This window comes from Salmo salar, chromosome ssa20 (assembly GCF_905237065.1).
Source record: "Salmo salar chromosome ssa20, Ssal_v3.1, whole genome shotgun sequence".
Classification (NCBI taxonomy): Eukaryota; Metazoa; Chordata; class Actinopteri; order Salmoniformes; family Salmonidae; genus Salmo; species Salmo salar.
This window is the reverse complement of record NC_059461.1, coordinates 20,755,799-20,781,794: the sequence shown is the minus strand read 5'-3', so window position 1 is coordinate 20,781,794 and position 25,996 is coordinate 20,755,799. Positions and strand designations below refer to the sequence as shown.

General features: G+C 42.7%; 3 protein-coding genes across 3 annotated transcripts in view; 1 reads left to right on the top strand and 2 right to left on the bottom strand.

The window, feature by feature from the left end:
• The window catches only part of LOC106579829 (glutathione hydrolase 1 proenzyme), a 30,098-nt gene extending 28,096 nt beyond the window's left edge, over positions 1-2,002 (bottom strand). The window contains 1 exon segment of the mRNA XM_045703065.1: positions 1,733-2,002. The gene's annotated coding sequence lies outside the window, so the exon portion shown is untranslated.
• A 1,481-nt stretch (positions 2,003-3,483) lies between these two features.
• On the top strand, positions 3,484-6,274 carry LOC123729313 (anaphase-promoting complex subunit 5-like). Its single transcript, XM_045704193.1, has 5 exons — positions 3,484-3,563; positions 4,956-5,063; positions 5,157-5,304; positions 5,539-5,701; positions 5,835-6,274. The coding sequence occupies exons 1-5, from the start codon at positions 3,484-3,486 to the stop codon at positions 6,044-6,046; spliced, it is 711 nt and encodes a 236-aa protein (XP_045560149.1). The 3' UTR covers positions 6,047-6,274.
• Positions 6,275-7,598: 1,324 nt separating this feature from the next.
• LOC106579933 (glutathione hydrolase 1 proenzyme) lies at positions 7,599-17,115 on the bottom strand. Its single transcript, XM_014160336.2, has 12 exons — positions 16,931-17,115; positions 16,674-16,804; positions 16,497-16,586; positions 15,950-16,142; positions 14,642-14,802; positions 14,346-14,495; positions 13,485-13,621; positions 11,548-11,735; positions 11,169-11,296; positions 10,909-11,021; positions 10,657-10,770; positions 7,599-10,528 (listed from the first exon to the last, which is right to left on the bottom strand). Exons 1-12 carry the CDS (start codon positions 17,101-17,103, stop codon positions 10,382-10,384), a joined length of 1,725 nt encoding a protein of 574 aa, XP_014015811.2. The 5' UTR covers positions 17,104-17,115; the 3' UTR covers positions 7,599-10,381.
• Positions 17,116-25,996: the final 8,881 nt, after the last annotated feature.

The following is a 25,996-nucleotide window of genomic DNA, read 5'->3' as shown; positions in this document are numbered from 1 at the left end:
AATTCAAAATTGTATTGTAAGGTCTGTCGTCAGGAATGGACCAAGGCGCAGCGGGAATGTGGATACTCATATTTTTAATAAACACAAGTAAAGCATCCACAGGAAAAAAACAAAAAACACGACAGGAACAGTTTTGCAGGCACACAAAACGCAGTGCAAAAACAACTACCCACAACCCCAAAGAAAAACACACACCTGTTTATAGGACTCCCAATCAGAGGCAACTAGAACCACCTGCCTCCAATTGAGAGTCCAACAACCAATCTACACATAACACAAAAAACTCTGCCACATCCTGACCAAAACTAATACAATTGCTCCCTCTGCTGGTCAGGACGTGACATGTATGTAATAAATGTATCACCAGTCACTTTAAACAATGCCACTTTATATAATGTTTACATACCCTACATTACTCATCTCATATGTATATACTGTGCTCTATACCATCTACTGCATCTTGCCTAAGCAGTTCGGCCATCGCTCATATATATATTTATATGTACATATTCTTGTTCATTCCTTTACACTTGTGTGTAAAAGGTAGTTGTTGTGAAATTGTTAGATTACTTGTTAGATATTACTGCATGGTCGGAACTAGAAGCACAAGCATTTCGCTACACTCGCATTAACATCTGCTAACCATGTGTATGTGACCAATCAAATTTGATTTGAAATTTGATTTGATTTGATTTGGTTTATTTGCTTGACAATCTCAGGTTGAAATATTTCATGACCGCCACAGCCCTAGGTGTGTGAATACTCTGTTCATCATATATGCATAGTCACTTTAACCATATCTACATGTACATACTACCTCAATCAGCCTGACTAACCGGTGTCTGTATGTAGCCTCGCTACTTTTATAGCCTCGCTACTGTATATAGCCTGTCTTTTTACTGTTGTTTTATTTCTTTACTTACCTATTGTTCACCTAATACTTTTTTTGCACTAATGGTTAGAGCCTGTAAGTAAGCATTTCACTGTAAAGTGTACACCTGTTGTATTCGGCGCACATGACAAATCAACTTTGATTTGATTTGAAGTTAGTTCCAGTACCACCAAGCTGCTGCAAAATGTAGTTAAATTACTAGTTGAACTACAAGTAGTTCCCTGATTGCTACACAACATTAGTCATGGTTAGTATCACGCTAAGACACAGGAATGCAAGATGTCTTGAAAATTCCCAAGCATAATCCATTCTGTCAAGTTTGGATTTGGCTCTATTTATTCACTATCTATGCATCATGTTTCTAGGGACGGATCAGGATTTCAAAGCATGTTATCAGCTGAAAATGAGTCATTTCTATAAGAATAGCAGCAGTATGATTACATGACTATTAATGCGCTATAACAGTACATCTGATAGTCCTGTTTGTTAGCTCAATCGTAAGCTCCTCTCTCTTTCAGAGGTTGTCCAATCTGTAGTTAATTACGCTGAAGACTTGACAGAGGAGATTGTAGAATCTCTTTAATCAAGGCAAGGAGATAACCCAGAGTGCCAAAGCTGCATGACAGCCACATCACAGGGGACCCTCTTTTAAATTAGCTCTGGTTTAATTGAATAAGACTCACGTTATCAGCATTCATGCTATTGCAAATCGGCACGTGTCTCAATTATATTTTGGTTTGTAACTCAATTAAAAGAGGGGATCCATCATCCACTGTATAGTTAGTAGACATGCTATGGTTAGGTTAGAGTTACTGTAACAACTGAAGAATGAAAATGTACCTGTATAGGCAACTGAGTTCAAAATGTTGCGTCTGCAGTAAGGTAGTAAAGTCTATTCTTCACAATATCCCATTAAAAAGGACTCCGTGTTGCTTCAGACGTGGTGCGGTTACATCTGTATTGATCCTGTTTCAATGTCTGCCTCTTGTTAAAAGGGAAGTCAGTAAGAGGTGGCTGCTAGCCTCCCACCCAAACTGTCCATTTGCAATCAATAATTTTTGTTGTGTGTGTCTCTCTTTCTCTCTCTGTGTGTGTGTGTGTGTCTCTCTTTCTCTCTCTCTCTGTGTGTGTGTGTGTGTGTGTGTGTGTGTGTGTGTGTGTGTGTGTGTGTGTGTGTGTGTGTGTGTGTGTGTGTGTGTGTGTGTGTGTGTGTGTGTGTGTGTGTGTGTGTGTGTGTGTGTGTGTGTGTGTGTGTGTGTGTGTGTTCCCATCCTACATGTATTTCGTTTCTCAGCTCTCTATATGCGCACGTCCAATCTCTACCCCTCACATACACAGCCTAATAAGGCCTTTGTAGAGGACTCAGGAACAGCTATTCTATGCGGCCTGTGAAAATCTTTCATTTTCAGTTCTCTATCTACTCTCCTTACTTACTTCTTCATTTGCGGCTTAAAAGGTGTATGCAAATAATTTCTTTCCGTTGGCTCTGATCTGTAGTTTGTTACAGACATCATTCTCACCTTAAAAACATCAACTCTTTTGTGTCTGTCTGCCCTCACAAATGTGTCTGCGCCATTCATAGAGTAGTTGTTTTTAGTCTAATGTTTAGAATGTATTGCGCAATGGCAGACCTAAACAAAATGCTACATTAAACATCAAAAGAAGAACCAAATGCTCATCCATCATATAATGTTTATTGAACTCTCATATACTGCAGGATTCATCAGAAGGACACCATAGTACTAAAGTTAGAGATGCAGACTGTGCAATGCTGTGGCATGCTAAAGCTCTCTGAAACTTTAAATTACAGAGGTGTTGGTGAATATCCTAAAAGTAATGCTTCTGCCTGGTGCAAGGCACATTAAGCACATTACAGTATTCAGGTATAGCTCTTTTCAGATGAAAGCCTTCACCCCTTAAATTAATTTAAAAAAAATAATTAAATACAGTTTTCTATGTGTCTCATCTACAGTAGCATTACATTATTGTTGCTGGAACTTCTCTACATCCTCTTTATACCGTATATATCCAGCTAATCCTGCACTTAAAGCAGATTTGTCGATTTCATCATCATTTCATAATATATCATCAATCAGGTGTGTCTGTGATAATGCTGCTCTTGTTACACAATTCCTTGTTTTCATAAAATAGGAAGAGTGAAAAATGTGGCCTTAAGGCACTTTGAGTAATACTGTCTCTTCTTGTCTGATTTGGCAGGATCTGGGCTTGGAAGGAACGTCCCTAAATGACATCTTATATAAGAACGCTGCTTTTCTCAACCTGGTGGATCCCATCTCCCATGAGCTGCTGCTAAGCCTGGCTCGTGAGATGCAGTGTCCCAAGAAGGTAAGATCTCCAAAACCCTTATCTCAAGGTGTATTGTCTGCTTAGCTTGGAATCAAACTTCCAGAAATCAAGATGTCGATAGAATAAGTATCATCATGAATAGAATTATATGCTGTTCCAATACAATCACTAATGAGGAAAGTCTTCCACATTTGCCATGCAAATGGTTTGGCTTTATAATGATTGGTGCTATATAGGGTTGCAAAGCTACCAGTAATTTACCAAAGTTAACCAAAGTTAGAGCTATGAATGATGGGAAATACCACATGGCGGAGCCCCATGTCACAGCCATTGCTGCCTTGAACAAAACTGAGGGTCTTTATAGGTGTCAGACCGACTCTAACTTGCAGGAGGGGTGAAGTCAGGCGCAGGAGACCAACACACGTTTAATGCACAAAGTCCAAACAGTGCTGTCAAACAAGGCAGGGTACAAAATCCAAAGACAGGATTGAACCCAAACAGGAGTCGGGACGCAGCCCAGCAAACCCTAATGCCTAAATAGAACGGCAGAGGAAAAGCAAATTCCCCAACCTAAGAAAGACGACACAAAATAATCCCGCACAACCCCAAACCAAAAACAGACAGACTAAATACCCCACTAATGAATTAACACAAAACAGGTGCTAACCTAAAAAGACATCACCAAAAGAAACAGAAAAGGAGATGGGTGGCAGCTAGTAGGCCGGCGACGACGACCGCCGAGCGCCGCCTGAACGGGGAGAGGCGCCACCTTCTGTGGATGTTGTGACAATAGGTAAGGAAGGGTCATGACTCAGAACATAGAACACCTTTACACTGTCTTCCAGTGCTGTAGCTATCTGTATGTAGGGCGTTCCACTAATTCAGTGGCTTTTGAGAAGTGTAACTTGGTCCCCAAAAACGTTTTGATTTCACCTAATTTGAACATTGTCATAAAGAGCACATGTTCAACTTGATGAAAAACAAGTTTCCCCATCTCAAGAGATAGAAATAAGACTCTACTAAGTAGCAGATAAAGGAACAGGGTTGACTCTAACAGGGTTGATGATTTCATATTAAATCAGCCATAAATCCTCTCGTGACAGGGGGAATGAAAGCTTGTTGTGTACCTCAGGGAGGGGCAACTGAATGCAAGCTTCACAAAAAAATTTTACATTGTTAAAACGTTTCAAGCCTGTCTATCTATGGGTAACAGGGTTAACATGTTATTCTCGACACGCTCAGTTTTCCACCACAGAACACCAGAAAATTGCCAAAAAGAGTAGAACCAGATCACCTGCTTTTTTACACTATGATTTAACTATTAATGTTACATTTTTCTTTTGAAACCAAATATTTTAAGATGGAGTAGTTTCACCAGATTAAAATTTGAGTTCAATTAATGTAACAGGATTGACCTTAAAATGAGTGACAAACATAAATGAATCACTAATCACATTAAATAAATAATCATCTTCAGAAATAACTTTGTCAAAGTAACAAAATAACCAGGGTTTTACAATGATGGGGAAACTAGGATACATTTTGGGTGCATGTGGGTTGAAATCTTCCTAGAAGTGACACGGTGTTGACGAAGGGACAGATTTATTGAAGGTGGTCTATCTTAAAGGCACTTCATTTCATACAACAGGCTTTTAAAATGCAATATTGGTGCACAATTTCTACTTCAAATATTAAAGGGACGCAAACCGCACTCTTTTCGTGGAACGACCCATGTGTATATCTGTCGTGTTAACAGGAAAGCTCAAGTGCTGAAGGCCTTGAACCGGACCACTGAAGCATACAGTATCCTGCAGAGGCTGCAGCTGTACTGCGAGAAGATCAAGTACACAGAGATGATCATCCGGTAGGCTCTAAATGAAACAACAGACTCCATATTTTTGGGTTAAGGGTTGTTTATCAGATATGTGTTTTAGACATATTGGTATGCCTTGTGCAGGGTGATGCTGGTCACAGCTGAGTTGCATTGGGAGTCGTCAGGTTTTGCCACAGCCCTTCCTCTCCTGCTACAGGCCCTGGCCCTGGCCAGACAGCACCACCTACAGGCCATGTCCTCCGAGACCATCCTTCACCTGGCTTTCACTCAGGTCAGCACAACAGACGCGCACATGCAATATGTAACCCTGTTATGGCAAACACACCACCGTATACTCTCTAAAACCCCTACACATACTAACACACACATCTTCAAACCCCTTAACTTAGACAGAACTGCATATTGTATGCAAAGTAAACACCCACATTTAGGCAAAACAAGGAAATTCATACTGGGTTATATTTCAAAACTCCAATAGTTTTTTCTTCTCCTTCCCCCTGTCCAGTTGATGCTGGGAGTACCGGAGCAGGCTCTGGGTGTCCTTCATGAGGCGATGGAGCCCATCCTGGCACACGGAGCGGTCATGGATAAGGGCAGAGCTCTGCTGCTGGCAGCCCGCTGTCAGATGGCCATGGCTGGGACCCGGTCCAATGGCCAGAGGCATGCAGGTAGCACACATCCCCAACACAAACTTAATATCACTCACTACCTCAAATGTACATGTTTGTGGATACAATTACTTTGTCATGTAAGTACATAGACAGGAGTCGTTCAGTCTTCCTCCCTGTTGTCTCCCTCCAGCTTTAGGCCTGGCTGTGCAATCGCTGGGAGAGGCTGCAGCCTACTTCTCCATGCTGGACTGTAAGGAGCGTCTCCGTGACGTCCACTACCTGCAGGCCCGGCTGCACCACACCCTGGGACAAACCCCCCAGCGCAACAAATGTGCCATGCTGTTCCGCCTCCTGGACCAGGAGCTGCAGGCGCCGGGGGCAGCTGTCGCCATGCGACTCTGAACGGTCATCACCACCCTGCCTTCTCCCCGACACAGACCGGAACATATACTGGTGTACTCTGTCATTGTCATGGACTTCGCATTCTATCCTATCTTTTGGTTTAAATTGCAACATTGCTTGTGTGTTAAAGAGTAGAGAAACACCTGGTTTAGGGCACTCCCAATTTACATTGCAAACTTGTATCATCTATCTACAATATAAAGATCAGACTTTAAGTCTCTAATCTTTTGTCATGTTTGTTGTGCTTTTTTTTGGCAAAACGGAGAACAAGAACATTTCTAATTTGTTCCACCTGAAAATGTTTGTCTTACTACCACTTGATGTCAAGCACAGCTGTTGGCGAAAGAGTGCAGCCTGGTTGGGCCTCCCCACAATTTTAACATTTATTTGCAGTTAAAACAGTTCCAACAAACGTAGGTGTTTCCCTCAGAACTGTGCAGGATCCAGAGGCCTCGATATGGAAACCTAGATGCCGCCACACCACCTCTTTGAGTAGCACCCACATAGTATTTGAATTTCAGCATACATACCGTTATACAACCCTTTATCCTTTATTCAGGACCAGAGAGATCTGATTCTTTAGAGGTAGTCATAGCCTCTGTTGTAGGATGTCATTAGAATAGATCTGGGCTATAGAGATAGAGGACTTGTCTTTGCATCTGCAATTATAGCATCAGTGACGGTATGGGCAGCTCCATTGAGGATCTCTTCATTTATAAGTAGTACATTTTCTTCACGATTGGCTAATCCCTCCTGATGACCAGGTTGGACATGACTCCAACAGGAGGGATCAGCCAATGAATTTGGAAGTCCCACCCAGTTGACACATTAAAATGGTGGAAGTCTTCAATGACACTGCCCATGCTAATTTTGCCCTTTGGCCACTATCATTCTCTATGATATGTACTTGTATTTTGTCATTTATCATCATGTTCTTCAAAGTCCCAGTGGTGGGATCCCATCATAGGTCAAATATAAATATCCAGAGATATCTATCATAGAGGATCCGCATTCTCATCTATGCTTAGAGAATGAGGAATGGTTTAATGTTTCTCAGCTGTCGGAGTTACAACGATATGATGAGTGAGAGTAATATCAAATCAGAGCCGGGCAGAAGATGAGTATGTTTTAGAGAGAGCATTGTGATTTTTCTTCAACTGGAAGCATGCCAATGGAATTCATCATTTTAGCGAAGGAAAAGATTTCCCAGAGATATGCGCACATCAATGTAATAGTCCTGAGATGATTTGAAATGATATCTTTGTGTGTGTGCCATAACATGACAATCTGTGCACATTGTTTTTGTTAGTCTGGTGTAGATTTATGCGACCTGTGAGAGTGATAATGTTTTTATTGGGTTAAGTTATTCAGCATACTCAGTCAGTACCAGTCATGAGCGCTATTACATTTACATTATCTCTTCATAATGGCATTGATCCAAGATCAGGTCTTATGAAATATTTGGATATTTTCAATATCCTGAATTGCCTTTTGGTTTGTATACAGAAGTAGCTTAGCCTAATAGCATTTAAAACATGACCTAACATTGGTATGAAAACACTGAAGTTTTATTACTGAAACAAAGCATTGACACGGTGATATAGCCCTGAGCCTTCAAATATTACATTCTGGGTCTCTAAGCATTTGAGGTACAAAGCAGAACCAATTTAGTTGAAAGACAATGTAATATTTAACATTTGAGTGGGCTGGTTTTTGAGAATGTTCTGCATGTCCCTCTTACATGAAAAAAGCATTGTCATCATTACTTGAGCCTTTCTGTTTGACGTCAACGGCTTACATTAGACAAAAAGAAAGTATGTTCCATTGCCCTATCAGTCTTAACTTTACCATGTAGGTTTGTTCCAGATGTTTATTGGTATGTTTGCACAAGAAGTACTCCAAGACCGTGTGTGGGGTCTGAAATACGCTACATGTCACTTCGCTCTATAAACAAATACAGTAGATAATGGGCCTCCATGGGACAGGAGACGGGACAGAGACTGTCTGTGTAAATACACACAGACTCACACTGCATCATTCACTCTGCTCTTGTGTGCGTGTGTTTATATATCTAGAGCGAGATGGAGAGGGTGAGCTGCAGCCGTGGGATGTCTTTTCATCAGACAACACAAGATGGGGCATGTGCCTAGTGACGCTGAATGTCCTCTGAACCAGTGGCCTGCCCTGTATGTGAGCACTGTGCATCAACACTGACACTATACTCTGTTCAGGCCTGTTCTGTCAAGAGTATCACATTAGTCGGGGGAATGGGATATGTTCTATTAGCACAGTTAGATGAGCTGTATCAAAGGATTGAAATACCCTTGCTTTGCTATTTTTGTATGTAATATACAGCTTCATTAGCCATCATTTCCCATCTGCCCACAGGCTGAGTGCTGTCTGAATGAATATGGATCTTCTTGCTCATACAGGGAAGCAGAGAGTAGAGAGTATGCAGATAGTGTCTCAGGCCACATTCAATAGGGCCAACCGGGTTGTAGCCTAGACAACAGGATACTACCATAGATGGACTTTAGTTGGCAGTCACTTCTCTGTGCACTTACTCAGCAGCTACAGGTAACTGCCAAAATAAAGGAAACATCAACATAAAGTGTCTTAATAAAGGAGAAGAGCACACTTTGATAGAGAGGAAGTATTTAGCCTGAGTCGGCTATGTAGCCTCCTATGCATCACTGGTCCATGGAAGCAATTGCTTCAGTGAATAATCCATTTGGAGGCTTTTGTAAAAGCTGAAGCTGGAGCCAAATTCCACATCTTGCTAATATTTGTCAGAAGGAAGCTGCTGTGTATTATGTTCTTCAGACTATTGAAGGAAGTCGAGCCCAATTTTTAGGTTGTAGGTGTAAAATTGTACTTCAGTCAGTTGTTTAGACATCATGTAGCTGTTATTAATCCTGTGTGGGTATCCCATGCGTTTACAGTTTACATACAGTAAATACATACAATTGAATTTAAAAGTTAATATTTGAAACATGTATTATGCAATATAATACATGTTTCAAATATTAACTTTTAAATGAAATTGTATATATTTACTGTATGTAAACTGTTCTTTGGTTACAGGTATCGATGCAGAGAAATAAGCCTCTAAGAATATTGGGAACAGGGTGACTAATGTAAAATATATCTTATTTTAAACATTTTAATAACAAGCATGGCATGAGAACAATGCATGTTTAAAAATATATATACGCAAATGTAAAATACACTATACATTCACTGTACTGCTATGGTCTTACTCCATATTAAACATTAACAATTGATGTGTTTTTCTCAACATTCTGCATCACAAAAAAATATAAAAATACCATTTGAATAGTTAAATGGCAGCCATATTTGAGCCCTTGTTAACAATAGGCCCCCATGGGCAACGGTCAGAGTTGAGATGAAATCAGAAAAACAGAAATCACAGTTTTCAGTTAACAGATCAGAATATGCTTCCTCATGAAAGAAAAAATGTAGCTACCTGTGACCAACATCTTCATAAGGCAGATGGTAGACCTGTAGCCTGGTTGCCAGATCTGTTGGTGATTTAGCCAACCCATAAAACACCAACAGATATAGCAACCTGACCAGTTAAGACCTGAGGTTAAGGCCTGAGGTTAAAACATACAGACCATTTTTCCTTGATGGAGAGATAAAACAGTCATTTCTCTACATTTGATTTGTTCAATGGACAGACAAACTACTTTGACAACCTTCCATATTGGTGTTCATATTCTCCCCTAAAACATTGCTTTCCTTAAATCTCAGATAAATGGCTCTTTTTCTGTCAAACAGAATGATCGCTCATCATCACAGAGTAATTTGACTAATATGTTGGCTAAAATTTCCTAGGCAAACTATTTCATAATGTATAACAGAAGATTCATGGCGTCCATAAAGTTCTAGCCCATTGGTATTTACATCCAGCAGGAATCGAAAGTTGCAGTCCAGCTTTCTGCTACCCCACTGCATTGCATTAATAAACTTCCATCTTCAGGATAATCGATAATGATGATCTCTTGATACAGCTAGGATTAAAAAAATGCCACTTTCAGAGTTGCAACCTCACTTCTTTCTCAAAACACAAAAATAAATAATGAATAATGCTGAAATGAAAGCAGAAATGCCGCCGATTATTTGGTGTGAAGGGAGGAGGTATTGATGTGGAGTAAAGTCATTTTCCATGTCTTGAAATGAATCTCAGCTGAAGAGAGTGGCTGTGTAACCTTGAGGAGGCATTGTTTGCGTGTCTTTCCAGATACTTAGCTCTATCCCTGCCTCTTTATGGAGGTACACTCCAGGTTTGGGAAGGAAGGGGTGAGGTAAGACTCAGTAGCCCGCTGGATAGCCCCCTTTCCTGGGGTCGGACTCGGCACAGAGCCGCTCCCCCTGTCTCACCACCGCCTGAACCACTGAATCAGGAATCTTCAGCAGCTCTGTTACATGGTTCTTCTTTACCAGGCCATCTAATACACTCTTTTACACAAACACACACATACATAAACACAGAAATCAACACACACACACACAGATTAAAGTCCAGAGTTTAAACCAATTTTTATAATTCAACAATATACGATGGAAAATTGTTCAGAATTACCCACCTTTTCAAAGCCGTCCTCCACTACAGTCATACTTGGGTTGAGTTGATTGTGAATTCGAGGTAGTGTCACAGCTTTTTTGAGGTCGTAGTCAAAGAACAAGGTATTCAGAATCACCTATGTAAATGAGAAAAGGAATCTTCTTGTACTCTGATTCATCACAATATCACTATGTAAGGATAGATGGATATCATGTGTTAGTATGGGCTATATCTGTTTTAGAGAGGACATTTATGTGTATGGATGAAAACTTACTAGGGCAGTTGCTGTGGTGATCTTTGTTCCACCAGAGGCTCCCACCACCATTTTCACTCTATTGTCTTTGTCGGAGATAATAGTTGGGCACATAGAAGAGAGAGGCCTTTTACCTAAAAATGAGAGAGAGACAAATCTTCAGACCAAAAGGTATTCTCAGAAAACAAACCAGCCAAGGATCAAGCTGGAGCCATGTGTAAATTGAGAACTTTCAGTAGCCTACCAGAAATAAGGATATTGATTTCAGTTCCTATTCTCACCAGGCTGGATGAAGTTGTTCGGAGATGGAGGGATTCCAAAGCCGTTGTTGATGTACGGAGAGCTGAAGTCATCCATCTCATCATTGAAAATGATGCCAGTTGATTGGGACATGACTTTGGAGCCAAAACTGAAGATAGGAATGATAGTTAAGTAGTTAGAGTTAAGTAATTATAGGAGTTAAGTAACCTATACATGTTATTTTTGGGTTAAATGCAAATAGGAAATTCTTAGTAAGACCATCGGCAACAAAGTTTGTTTAGAGTGCACATGTATACTATATTAAGGATCTGTCTCTGGATATCTATAATCTACCCTGTAGCATTATGTATTCATCAGTCCTATTGTCTCAGAGGAGGTCTTGCCTTGTAGGACTCTTACTATAGATTGATTGTGCTGGTGGCAGCCACAGCACTTCCATCCTCAGCTATGACGGACAGATGTGCTGTCCCATGATTGTCTGGGACAAAATAATCTGGCTCGTAGTAGCTGTCGGGATGAGTGGTGTCATCTGTGATCTTGCTCCTGATCCCGTCAGCAAAGTAGTCTGAGGTCATGTTGTGGATGAGCTGGAGAGAAGATAAAATCATCAAATAGGAATTCAATTAGTTTCTCCTGGCAATGTTGAACAGCAGTCAACAGCATGTGATTATAGACCATGTTCAGTAAACAACTACAAACCATTTTTATTTTAAAGTCAAATACAGTGCATTCGGAAAGTATTCAGACCCCTTCCCTTTTTCCACATTTTGTTACATTACAGCCTTATTAAAAAAGAAAATCCTCATCAATCTACACACAACACCCCATAATGACAAAGCGATAACAGATTTTAAGAAATGTTTGCAAATGTATAAAAATGTAAATTTACATACAGTAAGTATTCAGACCCTTTGCTATGAGACTCAAAATTGAGATCAGGTGCATCCTGTTTCCATTGATCATCCTTGAGATGTTTCTACAACTTGATTGGAGTCCACCTTTGGTAAATTCAATTGATTGGACATGATTTGGAAAGGCACACACCTGTCTATGTAAGGTCCCACAGTTGACAGTCACAGCAAAAACCAAGCCATGAGGTCAAAGGAATTGTACGTGGAGCTCCGAGACAGGATTGTGTCAAGGCACAGATCTGGGGAAGGACACCAAAACATTTCTGCAGCATTGAAGGTCCCCAAGAACACAGTGGCCTCCATCATTCTTAAATGGAAAAGTTTGGAACTGACCAATCGGCGGAGAAGGCCCTTGATCATAGAAGTGACCAAGAACCTGATGGTCACTCTGACAGAGCTCCAGATTCCGCTCTGGAGATGGGAGAACCTTCCAGAAGGACAACCATCTCTGCAGCACTTCATCAATCAGGCCTTTATTATAGAGTGGCCAGAAGGAAGCCACTCCTCAGTAAAAGGCACATGACAGCCCGCTTGGAGTTTGCCAAAAGGCACCTAAAAGGACTCTGAGACCATGAGAAACAAGATTCTCTGGTCTGGTGAAACCAAGATTGAACTCTTTGGCCTAAATGCCAAGCGTCACGTCTGGAGAACACTTGTCACCATCACTATGTTGAATCATGGTGGTGGCAGCATCATGCTGTGGGGATGTTTTTCAGCGGCAGGGACTGGGAGACTAGTCAGGACTGAGGGAAAGATTAATGGAGAAAAGTACAGAGAGATCCTTGATAAAAAACAGCTCCAGAGCGCTCAGGACCTCAGACTGGGGTGAAGGTTCACCTTCCAACAGGACATCGACCCTAAGCACACAGCCAAGACAACGCAAGAGTGGCTTCAGGACAAGTTTCTGAATGTCCTTGAGTGGCTCAGCCAGAGATCGGACTTGAACCCAATCAAACATCTCTGGAGAGACCTGGAAATAGCCGTACAGCAATGCTCCCCATCCAACCTGACAGAGCTTGAGAGGATCTGCAGAGAAGAATGGGAGAAACTCCCCAATACAGGTGTGCCAAGTTTGTAGCGTCATACCCAAGAAGACTCAAGTCTGTAATCACTGCCAAAGGTGCTTCAACAAAGTACTGCGTTAAGGGTCTGAATACTTATGTAAATGTGATAGTCCAGTTTTATATTTGTAATATATTTATTTGTAATACATTTACAAAAAATTCTAAAAACCTGTTTTTGCTTTGTCATTATGGGTTAATGTGTGTAGATTGAGGGGGGGACAATTTAATTAATTTTAGAATTAGGCTGTTAAGTAACAAAACGTGTAAAAAGTCAAGAGGTCTGAATACTTTCCAAATGCACTGTGTATATATATTTGTGAATGAAACTTTGTATTTGAAAGCTGTGTATCAGGGTTCTCACATCAGTGATATTGAGATATCGTGGATCCCCTAGTTTGCTCCTCTTGGCATAAGCAAACCGGAAAGCCTCCACGATGCGGTGATACGTCAGAGTCTTTTTCTCGGCCGTTGAAACACTTGTGCAAGTGAAGTTATACCCTGTTGAAAAAACACACCAAAATGTAGATCTAATACACGGGTGAGTAAACTTTTTGACTCTAAGGCCACATCGGGGATTTCAAAATTCAATGATTTTTTTCGCGACTGATTTGTTCGTCAAAATTCATTTGTAGGCAAGAAAAAGGGGAGTTATTTGAAAATGTATCGGTCCATTATCATTATCCCCCCAAAAAGCTTACAAAATCCCTCACGGGCCACATTTAATCGATCTAATATGTCAGCCCAAAAAAAGAACTGTGTTCATTTATCAAAGATACAATTTTAATGTAATTCGATGTTTCCATCACAGGGTCATTTCCGTCTGATTCCGTCCTTGTTTTTGCACAAACACTAGCAGCTATGGTTGATGTCAAGATGTAGAGGACTAGTGCAGTTTAGTTCATTTCCAGTGAGATAATGTCCAGAGTGCTTACAGTGAATCTCTCTTAAGATGAGATGACAAACTGGGAGGCCTGAGCTGTTTGTTTACAGTCAATTAGTGGTGGATGATGCCCTTCTGTGTCTAAAGCACGACTAATGATCTTCTCCATGACCACACTCTCTGCATCTGGTGGATTAGCTGTAGCTGGATTCATGTAGAGGGGCGGTGGTGGTGATGGAGGGGGCTGAAACACTGTCCAAGGTGGTACAGTGGAAGGAAACCTGACATCCTCTGGTCCGCATGGCTGAGTTCAGACTCAGAGTTATCTAGGCTGCTGCTCACCGTCCACTATGTTGAGTATGAGTGCCAGGACTGGGCCGCTGGAGGGGGCATCTGGGACGTGCATGGTGTACTCGCCCACAGTCAGCTTCAGTGGGTACTCATTCAACACAGGCCTGTAGTCCAACAGGTCCTCCAGGGTGATAATCCCACCTGAAAAGTGAAAATAATAACTGCTGAAGAAGCACATCGACAAACTGCCTATCAGATCTGTCTTGCCTTATCATTATCATAGTGTGTACAGCAAGAATGATGAGCTTTAATAGAATATTATAATGCACAAGAAATAGAGAAAAGACCTGCTGCTTGGATGTCATCAACAATTGTCTGTGCCATTGTCCCATTGTAAAAAACATCAGGTCCTTCCTCCGCTATCCTCCTGTAGGTGTCTGCTAGTTTGGGAAATTTAATGATATCATTTTCCTTCAGGATCTTTTTCTGGGAGTCACAGAACACTTCACTGGAATACAAAAACAGGAGCAGAAAACTTATCAGGAGTTATTCAAACAAATCTGTAGAGTAAAAGGACCAGCATTCCCATGGCATTGTCATCATAGGTTTTACAGCGGTCAATCAAATAATCAATGGTCATAATAAATCACAGAGGAAGCCATGAATTTTGGACATCAATGTAATCACATTTTATTGGTTGCAATATATCAATGTGGTACTCTGTGATAAAATCCAACTAATAATCCAATTATAGTACTTTATTGAGCAGGGATGGACTCAGTCGGGGTCTGAACTTAATGTTGAGAGTTAGAATAGTAGATCACACAAGGTGTAATTTCTAAATGTTGTTGTACATCAGCAGTTTTTATCTTGTTATGTCATTCACTCAAGTTGCCTGTCAGCTGAACATGTTTTGATTGTAAATTAGCCTAGCCAGCTTTCTAAATGTGTAGTAATCATGGTCAAATTACCGACCAGGGGACCCCATTGATTTTCTTATTCACTGTCACTCAGATATCATATTCAAAACTGAAAAAAACAATTCTCCACCCTATGGCAAAATGTGTAATGAGCTGGAAATGAGCTGTAAAACTGCACATTTTTCTCTCAGTCCCATGGCAAAATTAATAGAATTGCATGAAATGAGTTATGCAATTGATAAATCTTCTCTCCGCCCCATGGCAAAATGTGTAGAATTGCAGCACACTTGCTTTAAAACGGCAGCAGCCCCTCAAAGCCCCATGGCAAAATGTGTAGAATTGCAGGAAATGAACTCTAAAACTCTAAAATGTTCTGCTCGCAAGGTGGGGGGCCCCCCAACAAAATGTCACTTAGGGCCCCCAAAAGGTTAGGGCCGACACTGACTGCATGTGTGGGTATGGATGTTGGTACACAGACCCGCGAGCCACTGCGACCCCTCATGATGAGTTCAGATTTTTTGTGGCCCCCACCCCCATCAAAGTTGCCCATCCCTGTTATAGAACATTTAATTTACACTATCATTAAAGGGTAGCTATTATCAACCATCCATATCACTTAAATCTATCTTTGTCAATATTATTAGATTTGTAGAAGTGGTTGTAGTGGTAATATAGCAATTACAGAATAATTTTTGTTCCATATTTGTTTTCTTTGATCTCCTGTCCTATCCTCACCACATATTGGCATCTCCTTGAATAGCATCCTTGTTGCTGGCGATGGCCTTGGCCAGGGCTTTGCCTATACGGAAACCTACGCGTGCCAACTCAATGCTTGGCTCAAACAGCTCCTTCCATGGCAGCCTGCCGTGTCTCCTGTGTGCCATCTCGTAACCACGGATCTCCCCTGGAATGGCTATAGACAATCCACCTGTTATGCAAAGAAGTCTTTACCACATTTTGCACAAAGTTGGAACCCTGCCCAGAAAGGATTTAAAATGCGTATCAGTCCATTTCCTCATTTTGACAGGTCAAACTGTTGCCCCCTTAGCAATGCATATGATGCAGAAGGTTAGAGCTAATTTTCCTTAGAATGATGGCAGATCAGGGAAGAGGCTGCCAGAAGGTTCAAACACAGTGTTATCTTCTCTCTATCCCTACCCCACTGTGATACATGACAGCTACGATATTACTATTCAACTGTTATCTCAGGATGGTTTGAACTACAGAACCTGCCTAGCCTACCCTGTACCTGACATACATTCCAGAACAGTAAAAATGGTACCTTTCTGAGAAAGCTGGGTGTTATCGCCAAACATGTCTTCCGTCGCGTTCATGGGTGCTGTCTCCCTCGCGTCAATGGTTTCTACCTTCCCTGTCGAGCAGTGATACAAAATACAGACAAATGGATGTGTTTTTTAGCCTTTTTAATTTGTGGTGTCTTGAGGACACACTGACTCACCTGTGGAAGCGTTGTAGATGTTGAAGAAGAGACCCCCTCCAATGCCCATGCTGTGAGCGTTCAGGAGGCCAACACACAGCAGGGCGGCGATAGATGCATCCACCGCTGAGCCGTTCCTCTTCAGGATGTCCCTAGGTACGCACACACACACACTTAATGCTCCTTGTAGAGCTTAATCGTGTCCTGTCATTTGACTAAGCTTGTACCATGAATCATTGTATCAAAGGGAATTAGTTGGCTAGTGTTACGTTACTTACCTCCCCACCTCAGAGCATATCCCAGCATCTGTAGCCACGGCAGCTTTTGAGTAGAAATGGTCTGAGGGTGAGATGGGGTTCTTGTTTCCCACCCCCATGAACACCCCCACGAACACTCCTACTGCAGCCACCAGCAAAAACACCAGGCCAGCCACCAGGGACTTCCTGACCATTTTCCTGCCCAGGGGAACCAACACACCAACACATCTTACAGTTAGACAGGAGCCTTACAGTTAGACAGGAGCCTTACAGATATCTTCCTGATCGAATTTATTATATAGTTAGAAGTAGTAGGCTTTTTTAGCATGCAGTCAGTCTTAGTGCTGTTTTTTGCCTGATCAAACACTGTCAAAGGAACATGCAAAGCGCCATGGGCATTGTATCTTAATGTCATCACTATCCTCCCAATGCAGAGGTCCCCCATGGAGCATGCTGTGGGTTGTCAGTCATATACATGTGACTCAAATCTAAACTGTCAGAGGCTGTCCCTTGAGATACCTGCATGTGTCCCTTAATGTTTTCTGTGAGTTACAAAATGATACGGAGTTGGTGGTGTCTGTTTGACAAGCTCCATTAAACTTTCAAAAGCATAATAAAACAGAAACTCCTGGTAGAAAATAGTGGTATCCTACTACCTGGGATTGAGGGTGAGTGAGCAGGGAGCAAAGAGCTGACTATAAGAGTCTAAAAATGTAAATGTGTGAATTCCTTGTGATTGCACGTTTGTCAAGCTGAACCTCGGCAAGATGGAGCTGCTCTTCCTCCCGGGGAAGGACTGCCCGTTCCATGATCTCGCCATCACGGTTGACAACTCCATTGTGTCCTCCTCCCAGAGTGCTAAGAGCCTTGGCGTGACCCTGGACAACACCCTGTCGTTCTCCGCTAACATCAAGGCGGTGACACGATCATGTAGGTTCATGCTCTACAACATCCGCAGAGTACGACCCTGCCTTACACAGGATGTGGCGCAGGTCCTAATCCAGGCACTTGTCATCTCCCGTCTGGATTACTGCAACTCGCAGTTGGCAGGGCTCCCTGCCTGTGCCATTAAACCCCTACAACTCATCCAGAACGCCGCAGCCCGTCTGGTGTTCAACCTTCCCAAGTTCTCTCACGTCACCCCGCTCCTCCGCACACTCCACTGGCTTCCAGTTGAAGCTCGCATCTACTACAAGACTATGGTGCTTGCCTACGGAGCAGTGAGGGGAACAGCACCTCCGTACCTTCAGGCTCTGATCAGTCCCTACGCCCAAAGAAGGGCACTGCGTTCATCCACCTCTGGCCTGCTCGCCTCCCTACCTCTGCGGAAGCACAGTTCCCGCTCAGCCCAGTCAAAACTGTTCGCTGCTCTGGCACCCCAATGGTGGAACAAGCTCCCTCACGACGCCAGGACAGCGGAGTCAATCACCACCTTCTGGACACCTGAAACACCACCTCTTTAAGGAATACCTGGGATAAGATAAGGTAATCCTTCTAACCTTCCCCCCCCCTACACCCCCCCCCCCCCCAAAAAAAAAGATATAGATGTACCAATTTGTAAGTCGCTCTGGATAAGAGCATCTGCTAAATGACGTAAATGTAATGTAAATGTCTAATGACGATACAGAGGACAAAAATCAGTTAACCCCCTAACTGAGGAACTCAATTTAACCTTGCACAATACCCTAGATGCAGTTGCGCCCCTAAAAACTAAAAACATTTGTCATAAGAAACTAGCTCCCTGGTATTCAGAAAATACACAAGCTCTGAAACAAGCTTCCAGAAAATTGGAATGGAAATGGCGCCACACCAAACTGGAAGTCTTCCGACTAGCTTGGAAAGACAGTACCGTGCAGTATCGAAGAGCCCTCACTGCTGCTCGATCATCCTATTTTTCCAACTTAATTGAGGAAAATAAGAACAGTACAACATTTATTTTTGATACTGTCGCAAAGCTAACTAAAAAGCAGCATTCTCCAAGAGAGGATGTCTTTCACTTCAGCAGTAATAAATTAATGAACTTCTTTGAGGAAAAGATCATGATCATTAGAAAGCAAATTACGGACTCCTCTTTAAATCTGCATATTCCTCCAAAGCTTCGTTGTCCTGAGTCTGCACAACTCTGCCAGGACTTGGGGTCAAGGGAGACACTAAAGTGTTTTAGTACTATATCTCTTGACACAATGATGAAAATAATCATGGCCTCTAAACCTTCAAGCTGCATACTGGACCCTATTCCAACTAAACTACTGAAAGAGCTGCTTCCTGTGCTTGGCCCACCTATGTTGAACATAATAAACGTCTCTCTATCCACCGGATGTGTACCAAACTCACTAAAAGTGGCAGTAATAAAGCCTCTCTTGAAAAAGACAAATCTTGAACCAGAAAATATAAAAAACTATCAGCCTATATCGAGTCTTCCATTCCTCTCGAAAATTTTTGAAAAAGCTGTTGCGCAGCAACTCACTGCCTTCCTAAACACAAACAATGTATACGAAACGCTTCAGTCTGGTTTTAGACCCCATCATAGCACTGAGACTGCACTTGTGAAGGTGGTAAATGACCTTTTAATGGCATCAGACCGAGGCTCTGCATCTGTCCTCGTGCTCCTAGATCTTAGTGCTGCTTTTGATACCATCGATCACCACATTCTTTTGGAGAGATTGGAAACCCAAATTGGTCTACACGGACAAGTTCTGGCCTGGTTTAGATCTTATCTGTCGGAAAGATATCAGTTTGTCCCTGTGAATGGTTTGTCCTCTGACAAATCAACTGTAAATTTCGGTGTTCCTCAAGGTTCCGTTTTAGGACCAGTATTGTTTTCACTATATATATTTTACCTCTTGGGGATGTCATTCGAAAACATAATGTTACATTTCACTGCTATGCGGATGACACACAGCTGTACATTTCAATGAAACATGGTGAAGCCCCAAAATTGCCCTCGCTAGAAGCCTGTGTTTCAGACATAAGGAAGTGGATGGCTGCAAACGTTCTACTTTTAAACTCGGACAAAACAGAGATGCTTATTCTAGGTCCCAAGAAACAAAGAGATCTTCTGTTGAATCTGACAATTAATCTTGATGGTTGTACAGTCGTCTCAAATAAAACTGTGAAGGACCTCGGCGTTACTCTGGACCCTGATCTCTCTTTTGAACATATCAAGACTGTTTCAAGGACAGTTTTTTCCATCTACGTAACATTGCAAAAATCAGAAACTTTCTGTCCAAAAATTATGCAGAAAAATTAATCCAAGCTTTTGTTACTTCTAGGTTGGACTACTGCAATGCACTACTTTCCGGCTACCCGGATAAAACACTAAATAAACTTCAGTTAATGCTAAATACGGCTGCTAGAATCCTGACTAGAACCAAAAAATGTGATCATATTACTCCAGTGCAATCCTCCCTACACTGGCTTCCTGTTAAGGCAAGGGCTGATTTCAAGGTTTTACTGCTAACCTACAAAGCATTCCATGGGCTTGCTCCTACCTATCTTTACGATTTGGTCCTGCCGTACATGTCCCAAGATGGCGTAGCAGTTCAGATGTCCTTTGTCTTCCTCTTGTCGTGTCCCGTGTATATATATATTTACATATTTTCTTTGCATATCTTTTTACATATTTTTTTCTTCTAAAAACTCAACCTCAAAACACGCCTCACCAATTAAAAAAAATACAAGTATTATTTACCTCAAATCTGAAATCCACAACAGAAGCTAACCAGAGGTTAGCCTGGCTAACGTTGGAGTTCAGCTAGCCACGGTTAGCGGTCCTCAGCTATCCATTAGCTCGAAAAGCTATCGCCAATTTTTGTACAGCGCGACTCAGACCAGAGCTTACCGGACCTATTCTCTCTCCATATCCCCGGATTTCTACCACAGGCTCTGGACGTTTACACCTGGATCTTGCAGCTAGCTAGCTGCTACCTGAGTGACTATTGGCAACGTTGGTCCCGGAGTTAACATAATTATTCCGGAGCTAGCCAGCTGAAGAGTTTCATCAGCCACTCCTGGGCTATTCCGGAGCTAGCCAGCTGAAGAGTTCCATCAGCATCTCCTGGGCTACAATCACCTATCCGGACCCGTTTTACTGCCGATGCGGAGACCCATCGGGCCTTCACGACTGGACCACCGACGTTACCTGCCCGAGGGAGTTATCCAACTGGCCCCTCCGTCGCGACGTAACCTGAATGCCCATCTGCGGCCCGCTAATCGTTAGCTGTCTTATCCGCTGCTATCTGAATAGGTCTATCGGACAATTTTCTTGGGCCACTATAGCTAACTATTTTGCCAATTGGACTGGTCCCCCCTACCACACGGAACCCCACTAATCTACAGACGGAATCGCACGAGGTGGCTAAAAACAGACCTCCTCCATCTTCTACCAGCTTGCTACCTATGGCTCGGCTAGCTATCTAACTCTCACTGGACCCTTTGATCACTCGGCTAAGCATGCCTCTCCTTAATGTCAATATGCCTTGTCCATTGCTGTTCTGGTTAGTGTTTATTGTCTTATTTCACTGTAGAGCCTCTAGCCCTGCTCATTATACCTTATCCAACCTCTCAGTTCCTCCACCCACACATGCTATGACATCTTCTGGTTTCAATGATGTTTGTAGAGACAATTCTCTCTCATCATCACTAAATGCCTAGGTTTACCTCCACTGTACTCACATCCTCCCATACCTTTGTCTGTACATTATACCATGAAGCTATTTTATCTCCCCCAGAAACCTTCTCCTTTTTCTCTCTATTCCGGACGTCACAGACGACCAATTCTTATAGCTTTTAGCCGTACCCTTATCCTCATACTTCTCTGCTCCTCTGGTGATGTAGAGGTGAATCCAGGCCCTGCAGTGCCTAGCTCCACTCCTACTCCCCAGGCGCTCTCTTTTGATGACTTCTGTAACCATAATAGCCTTGGTTTCATGCATGTTAACATTAGAAGCCTCCTCCCTAAGTTTGTTTTATTCACTGCTTTAGCACACTCTGCCAACCCGGATGTCCTAGCCGTGTCTGAATCCTGGCTTAGGAAGTCCACCAAAAACTCTGAAATCTTCATCCCTAATTACAACGTTTTCAGACAAGATAGAACGGCCAAAGGGGGCGGTGTTGCAATCTACGGCAGAGATAGCCTGCAGAGTTCTGTCCTACTATCCAGGTCTGTACCCAAACAATTTGAACTTCTACTTTTAAAAATCCATCTCTCTAAAAACAAGTCTCTCACCGTTGCTGCCTGCTATAGACCACCCTCCGCCCCCAGCTGTGCTCTGGACACCATATGTGAACTGATTGCCCCCCATCTATCTTTAGAGCTCGTGCTACTAGGTGACCTAAACTGGGACATGCTTAACACCCCAGCCATCCTACAATCCAAGCTTGATGCCCTCAATCTCACACAAATTATTAATGAACCCACCAGGTACCACCCCAAAGCCGTAAACACGGGCACCCTCATAGATATCATCCTAACCAATTTGCCCTCTAAATACACCTCTGCTGTTTTCAACCAAGATCTCAGCGATCACTGCCTCATTGCCTGCATCCGTAATGGGTCCGCAGTCAAACGACCTCCAGTCATCACTGTCAAACGCTCCCTGAAACATTTCAGCGAGCAAGCCTTTCTAATCGACCTGGCCCTGGTATCCTGGAAGGATATTGACCTCATCCCATCAGTAGAGGATGCCTGTTTTTTTTTTTTAAATGCCTTCCTCACCATCTTAAATAAGCATGCCCCATTCAAGAAATTTAGAACCAGGAACAGATATAGCCCTTGTTTCTCCCCAGACCTGACTACCCTTAACCAACACAAAAACATCCTATTGCGTTCTGCATTAGCATCAAACAGCCCCCGTGATATGCAACTTTTCAGGGAAGTTAGAAACCTATATACACAGGCAGTTAGAAAAGCTAAGGCTAGCTTTTTCAAGCACAAATTTGCTTCCTGCAACACAAATTCAAAAATGTTCTGGGACATTGTAAAGTCCATGGAGAATAAGAACACCTCCTCCCAACTGCCCACTGCACAGAGGATAGGAAACTCTGTCACCACCGATAAACCCACTATAATTGAGAATTTCAATGAGCATTTTTCTACGGCTGGCCATGCTTTCCAACTGGCTACCCCTACTGCAGTCAACAGCGCTGCACCCCCCACAGCTACTCGCCCAAGCCTTCCCCATTTCTCCTTCTCCCAAATCCATTCATCTGATGTTCTGAAAGAGCTGCAAAATCTGGACCCCTACAAATCAGCCGGGCTAGACAATCTGGACACTTTCTTTCTAAAATTATCTGCCGAAATTATTGCAACCCCTATTACTAGCCTGTTCAACCTCTCTTTCGTGTCGTCTGAGATTCCCATAGATTGGAAAGCAGCTGCTGTCATCCCCCTCTTCAAAGGAGGGGACACTCTTGACCCAAATTGCTATAGACCTATATCCATCCTACCCTGCCTTTCTAAGGTCTTCGAAAGCCAAGTCAACAAACAGATTACCGACCATTTCGAATCCCACCGCACCTTCTCCGCTATGCAATCTGGTTTCAGAGCTGGTCATGGGTGCACCTCAGCCACGCTCAAGGTCCTAAACGATATCGTAACCGCCATCGATAAGAAACAATACATTGACCTGGCCAAAGCTTTCGACTTTGTCAATCACCTCATCCTCATCGGCAGACTCAATAGCCTTGGTTTCTCTAATGATTGCATCGCCTGGTTCACCAACTATTTCTCTGATAGAGTTCAGTGTGTCAAATCGGAGGGCCTGTTGTCCGGACCTCTGGCAGTCTCTATGGGGGTGCCACAGGGTTCAATTCTTGGGCCAACTCTTTTCTCTGTATACGTCAATGATGTCGCTCTTGCTGCTGGTGAGTCTCTGATCCACCTCTACGCAGACGACACCATTCTGTATACTTCTGGCCCTTCTTTGGACACTGTGTTAACAACCCTCCAGACGAGCTTCAATGCCATACAACTCTCCTTCCGTGGCCTCCAACTGCTCCTAAATACAAGTAAAACTAAATGCATGCTCTTCAACCGATCGCTGCCTGCACCTGCCCGCCTGTCCTGCATCACTACTCTGGACGGTTCTGACTTAGAATATGTGGACAACTACAAATACCTAGGTGTCTGGTTAGACTGTAAACTCTCCTTCCAGACTCACATCAAACATCTCCAATCCAAAGTTAAATCAAGAATTGGCTTCCTATTTCGCAACAAAGCATCCTTCACTCATGCTGCCAAACATACCCTCGTAAAACTGACCATCCTACCGATCCTCGACTTTGGCGATGTCATTTACAAAATAGCCTCCAATACCCTACTCAACAAACTGGATGCAGTCTATCACAATTCCATCCGTTTTGTCACCAAAGCCCCATATACTACCCACCACTGCAACCTGTACGCTCTCGTTGGCTGGCCTTCGCTTTATAATCGTCGCCAAACCCACTGGCTCCAGGTCATCTACAAGACCCTGCTAGGTAAAGTCCCCCCTTATCTCCGCTCACTGGTCACCATAGCAGCATCCACCTGTAGCACACGCTCCAGCAGGTATATCTCTCTGGTCACCCCCAAAGCCAATTCCTCCTTTGGCCGTCTCTCCTTCCAGTTCTCTGCTGCCAATGACTGGAACGAATTACAAAAATCTCTGAAACTGGAAACACTTATCTCCCTCACTAGCTTTAAGCACCAGCTGTCAGATCAGCTCACAGATCACTACACCTGTACATAGCCCATCTATAATTTAGCCAAAACAACTACCTCTTCCCCTACTGTATTTATTTATTTTATTTTGCTCCTTTGCACCCCATTAACTCTATTTCTACTTTGCACTTTCTTCTACTACAAATCTACCATTCCAGTGTTTTACCTGCTATATTGTATTTACTTTGCCACCATGGACTTTTTTTGCCTTTACCTCCCTTATCTCACCTCATTTGCTCACATAGTACATAGACTTATTTTTCTACTGTATTATTGACTGTATATTTGTTTTACTCCATGTGTAACTCTGTGTTGTTGTATGTTGTCGAACTGCTTCGCTTTATCTTGGCCAGGTCGCAATTGTAAATGAGAACTTGTTCTCAACTTGCCTACCTGGTTAAATAAAGGTGAAATAAAAATGTTTTTAAAACATACCTACACGTACACTACGGTCACAAGACGCAGGCCTCCTAATTGTCCCTAGAATTTCTAAGCAAACAGCTGGAGTCAGGGCTTTCTCCTATAGAGCTCCATTTTTATGGAATGGTCTGCCTACCCATGTGAGAGACGCAGACTCGGTCTCAACCTTTAAGTCTTTACTGAAGACTCATCTCTTCAGTAGGTCCTATGATTGAGTGTAGTCTGGCCCAGGAGTGTGAAGGTGAATGGAAAGGCTCTGGAGCAACGATCCACCCTTGCTGTCTCTGCCTGGCCGGTTCCCCTCTCTCCGCTGGGATTCTCTGCTTCTAACCCTACTCCTCACAGCCTGGTTCCTTTCTAGGTTTCTTCCTAGGTTTTGGCCTTTCTAGGGAGTTTTTAGCCACTGTGCTTCTACACCTGCATTACTTGCTGTTTGGGGTTTTAGGCTGGGTTTCTGTACAGCACTTTGAGATATCAGCTGATGTAAGAAGGGCTATATAAATACATTTGATTGGATTTAATTTGATACACTTTATTTCAAGTGAATATTTACTTTCACCCTTGAAAAGTTATAATAGTCCTCTTCCCTCAATGTTTTGTGATCCTGGCCTGAATTTACTATGCGTATGACCTCTCCTATAGAGGACACACATTTTTATCTTGAAATTATCACACAGCCCTGTGACAAACACTGTGACAACCAACCCCGGTCTCCCTTACATAGGAAGCATAAAATTAAGAGTAAGATACAAGAAATAGAACATATACACCGAGTGTACAAACCATTAAGAACACCTTCCTAATATTGAGTTAAACCCCCTCATGCCCCAGACTCAATTCATCAGGGCATGGACTCTACAGGGTTTCGAACGCATTCCACAGGGATGCTGGCTCATGTTGTGTCAAGTTGGCTAGATGTCCTTTGGGTGGTGGACCATTCTTGATGCACACAGGAAACTGTTGAG

Coding starts and splice junctions, on each gene's coding strand:
- LOC106579933 (XM_014160336.2), bottom strand. CDS start 17,103: ATGGTCAGGAAGTCCCTGGTGGCTGGCCTGGTGTTTTTGCTGGTGGCT. Junction 16,143..16,496: donor CACCCAGCTTTCTCAGAAAG/GTACCATTTTTA, acceptor TTTGCATAACAG/GTGGATTGTCTATAGCCATT. Junction 14,803..15,949: donor CAAGGAGATGCCAATATGTG/GTGAGGATAGGA, acceptor TTTGTATTCCAG/TGAAGTGTTCTGTGACTCCC.
- LOC123729313 (XM_045704193.1), top strand. CDS start 3,484: ATGAATGATGGGAAATACCACATGGCGGAGCCCCATGTCACAGCCATT. Junction 3,564..4,955: donor AAAACTGAGGGTCTTTATAG/GTGTCAGACCGA, acceptor TCGTGTTAACAG/GAAAGCTCAAGTGCTGAAGG. Junction 5,064..5,156: donor TACACAGAGATGATCATCCG/GTAGGCTCTAAA, acceptor TGCCTTGTGCAG/GGTGATGCTGGTCACAGCTG.